The following is a 3,833-nucleotide window of genomic DNA, read 5'->3' as shown; positions in this document are numbered from 1 at the left end:
TTAGTAGCAGACAAAGCTGAGCTTCTGGTAGCAGCAGGTGTCATGCCATTGATAGTCTTTGTCTGAGACTTGCTGTGCCGCCCCACACAACTCATCAAAGGGGTAGCTTGGCTGCCCCTCAGCCCAGCGGGAGTATTGCAGTGGTTGCTCGTCTGTCCAGTACCAGTGCTGATAAGCCATGTGCTTCTTCAGGCCCAGCCATACCATGTCTGGAGGTCCAGCTTCTTTGTGAAGCTTCTTCAACAGGTGCTGGTGCTGCTTCTCGTTTATGATACTCAGCAGGTTGGTGTGGTTGGTGCGGCAATATTGCAGGGCCTCCTTCCAGCCTCGGCCCTCCTTCACAAAGTAGAGCTCCCTTTCTGGAGGACCAAGGACAAGAGAGAACACAGGTGTCTTTTTTTACCTATAATGTTATAACTTGAGTGCCATCCACTGCTCCATACTTATTCTGATCACATACTCACCAAAAATTGATTTCTTCGAAGCATATAGTTCAGTTAAAAGGAACAATAAGCATAAGAGCTCAGGTGGAATGGAAACTCAAAAGTGACACATTTCTATTGAAACTGACAGTGAGATCCTTCCGTAAGGGACATAAATCCTGATATAAAGCAACCCAACGACTGATTGATACAGCTGACACTGCACCCTTTAACCAGCAGCATTTACATTTTTCTCAGGCTTGAGGACAACCAGGCAAACCTGGCAAGCGGAACTTGGCAAAATAAATTACTTATGACTACAGACAATCCAGCCAGATCTTTGGGATTTGGAAGATTTGCAAATGCAATTCAAATCCTGTGCAACACTCCGATCATTCAAATTATTCACTGGTTACAATATTCGCACGTCATACAAATGAGTGAGCTGTCTGTTCATCTAGTGCTTGCCAGAATCTGGTCCCTATTTTATTTTCAATGATTATCAACAGTATTAATACTTAATTCATCCATTCTTACCTTCACAGGGGTTTGAATTGCTAGTCAGGACAATTCCATCGGGAGGAACATATCCTTTGGCACAGACGCAGCTATAACTGCCAATACTGTTAATACAGTGTGCATTGGGACCACAGATTGATGGGGATTGGGAACACTCATCAATGTCTGTAGAGAATCAGAGCTGTTATTGAGATCAAGCTGTAATCATTCCTATAATCATCAATGTGATTTACTTTTTTTATTTTAATATCTGGAGTAGTTGTGATTTGTATGTTGGGTTGAACTCTGGTTGGTGTTGTCGACTGCTGAAGTGTGGAGCAGGTCTTACAAAATGTCTTATACATTTTAATTATAGTGTTTAGGATGGTCTTTATTTTTTATAAATTTTTATATCAGTTATAACCATTTTCTTATTGCTACGCCCACTGATCTCATACACCACCAAAATATAAAACAATATATTAAATAGTATAAAACTTTTTATTTAAGATTTTGAATCAACATCAGAATTGATTCCATCAGTTCCCAGTGATCTGGAATTATTCATACATTACCTTCACAAGGGTATGACCTGCTGACCAGTGCGACTCCATTGGGGGGGGCGTATCCACTGTTACAGGAGCAATTGTATGTCCCAGCGGTGTTGTTACACTGTGCATTGGGACCACATATTGTTGCAGAGAGTGCACACTCATCAATATCTGTGAATAATCAAAGTATCATCAAGCATAATCAGAAATGTGTTCCATCTAATTTTCTCATTACTGAAACAGATGGAAGAGGAAAATGCAGACCAGCAAGTGTATTTAATTGTATATTTTTTAAACAAATTGAACTACTGAATGCTGCTATCCATCTGTGGTCATTTATTTCTGTGTGGGTTTACATTTGTTTTGAATGTTTCATTCAGGAAACAAATGTGAAAAAAGCTTAGAAGCACCTTAAAGTAGAGATTTGTATTTTTTCTACATTTTTTGAGTGTTAAATTACACCTTTGATTTACTGTGATATAAACTCAACTAAACAAAGTGCACATTCCAGAACAATAGAGACACAGTTGATCAAACACAAGATGCTGCAATTACCTTGGCACGGGTTTGAATTACTTATATCTGGGACTCCAGGAGTAGGAGTGTATCCAGTGTCACAGACACACTTGTAACTTCCAAAAGTGTTAATACATTGTGCGTTTGGACCACACACTTGGTTTGCACACTCATCCATGTCTGCAGCAAAGCAAGAGTTCAATCACTATTTATTAGTTTAATTAGTTTAATAGATTTTCCTGACTTTTGTCACAGCATTACCCACATCTTCAGAACCTTTAAAAAGTTTTCAAGCATCCTGGTGACAAGAAAAAAGTTGCTTTTACGTTATACTTATAATTGAACAAGAAAGAGGACGAACAAGGAAAAAGAAGAAGGAGGAAGAAGGAAGGAGGGAATAGAGAAGAAAAGGAAGAAGGAATGCATTGAATAGAGCTTTTCTCTTCCAAAGAAAGTTCCACAGAACGAGAAGGAGAAACACAAAACAAAACATTTATTGCAAAATACTTCAGAACACAACTGGTAAGAGAGGCCTGTGACATGCATGGTTTATATCTCTCCATGTAGAGCCATTTTGACATCAGGAATCCCCCTGTTGATTTATATGAAAGAGATTACTACCTGTACATGGGTTTGAACTGCTTATCTGTGTAGTGTCTGTAGTAGGGGCCACAAACCCAGTGTCACAGGCACAGCTGTAATTCCCAGGTATGTTGGTACACTTTGCATTGGGACCACAGAGGTTGCTGATTGCACACTCGTCAATATCTGCAAAGAAAATACATTGATAGCATCTGTACTTTCTTTATTTTACTCAGGCAAGTCATGATGGAGATCTGTATTTCATCAGCTTAGTTATATTGACCTGATCTTCCCTAATTTTGTCCTAAGTTATTACTAATTGTGATGGTGTGGGAACGAAGTTGACACAGTATGGGGTGTCTTCTGTGAAGGGCACTATATAAGAAGGGCAGGGATCCCCCTCCTGCAGTAGTTTATATAGGAGAACAACACACCTTCAGATGCATTGCATTGTGGGTGCTGGCAGAGGTTTCGAGCAGAGCGAGCCATGACTGCTATTGATGGTTTGACTGGATACCGACCTTTGTTTGTACTGAGAACCTGATTTGGCTACCTGCCCTGGACTGGAAAACGAACACGATTATGTATCTTGTCTCCTGCTTCCGAACTATGACTGATAGACTGCTTTACGAAGTGGATGCTTGACCCAAACACAAAAATAGTGTGAGTTAGAAGGCCAGCAACAAGGCTCTCCAAATTGAATTTGAACTGCTGTAATTGAAAGACTTGTGGTGTGTATCTCCTGGCTCTCCCCTATGACATAAAAAGACCATGAGGGAGATTCTGGAAAGGGCAACAGCAGAGCTACAATGAGACAGTCAGGTAGAGAAGCCAGGGCCCAAACAAACAAAGGGAAATTATCCAGGAGAGTGGGAAGGTCCTAACGGGAGCTGGATTCCAATGGAGTGGGAGGAATGACTGAGGGCAAGCCCCGAAAAAGGAAAAGGACCCAGCAGTCTCTCTGACCGGAATGCTCAGGTGACACTTTCTATGCAATGGATAACTAAGTTTTGTCTTAGTTGTTTATTTATTTATTTATTTAATAACAAATACTATTCTCACCCTCACAGATGCTACTCGACTTCTTGACTTGAGAGAGAATTTTGTATCCAGGATCACAGTAGCAACTTCCATTATTGTCACTACATTGTGCATTTGGACCACATACTGATGGAACACAGTTGCTATGACCTACAAAAATATTAAACATAAATAAACAACATAATAACGATACACACATACCTACAGATATACATATATACAT

The 3,833-nt window shown here is 40.2% G+C and overlaps 1 protein-coding gene across 1 annotated transcript; it reads right to left on the bottom strand.

Moving 5' to 3' along the window:
• LOC136768099 (rheacalcin-2-like) lies at positions 1-3,058 on the bottom strand. Its single transcript, XM_066722153.1, has 2 exons — positions 3,004-3,058; positions 1-359 (listed from the first exon to the last, which is right to left on the bottom strand). Exons 1-2 carry the CDS (start codon positions 3,056-3,058, stop codon positions 1-3), a joined length of 414 nt encoding a protein of 137 aa, XP_066578250.1.
• Between the last annotated feature and the right edge of the window lie 775 nt (positions 3,059-3,833).

The sequence above is a fragment of the Amia ocellicauda genome, chromosome 14 (genome assembly GCF_036373705.1).
Source record: "Amia ocellicauda isolate fAmiCal2 chromosome 14, fAmiCal2.hap1, whole genome shotgun sequence".
NCBI lineage: Eukaryota > Metazoa > Chordata > Actinopteri > Amiiformes > Amiidae > Amia > Amia ocellicauda.
This window is presented reverse-complemented; position numbering and strand designations above follow the sequence as displayed.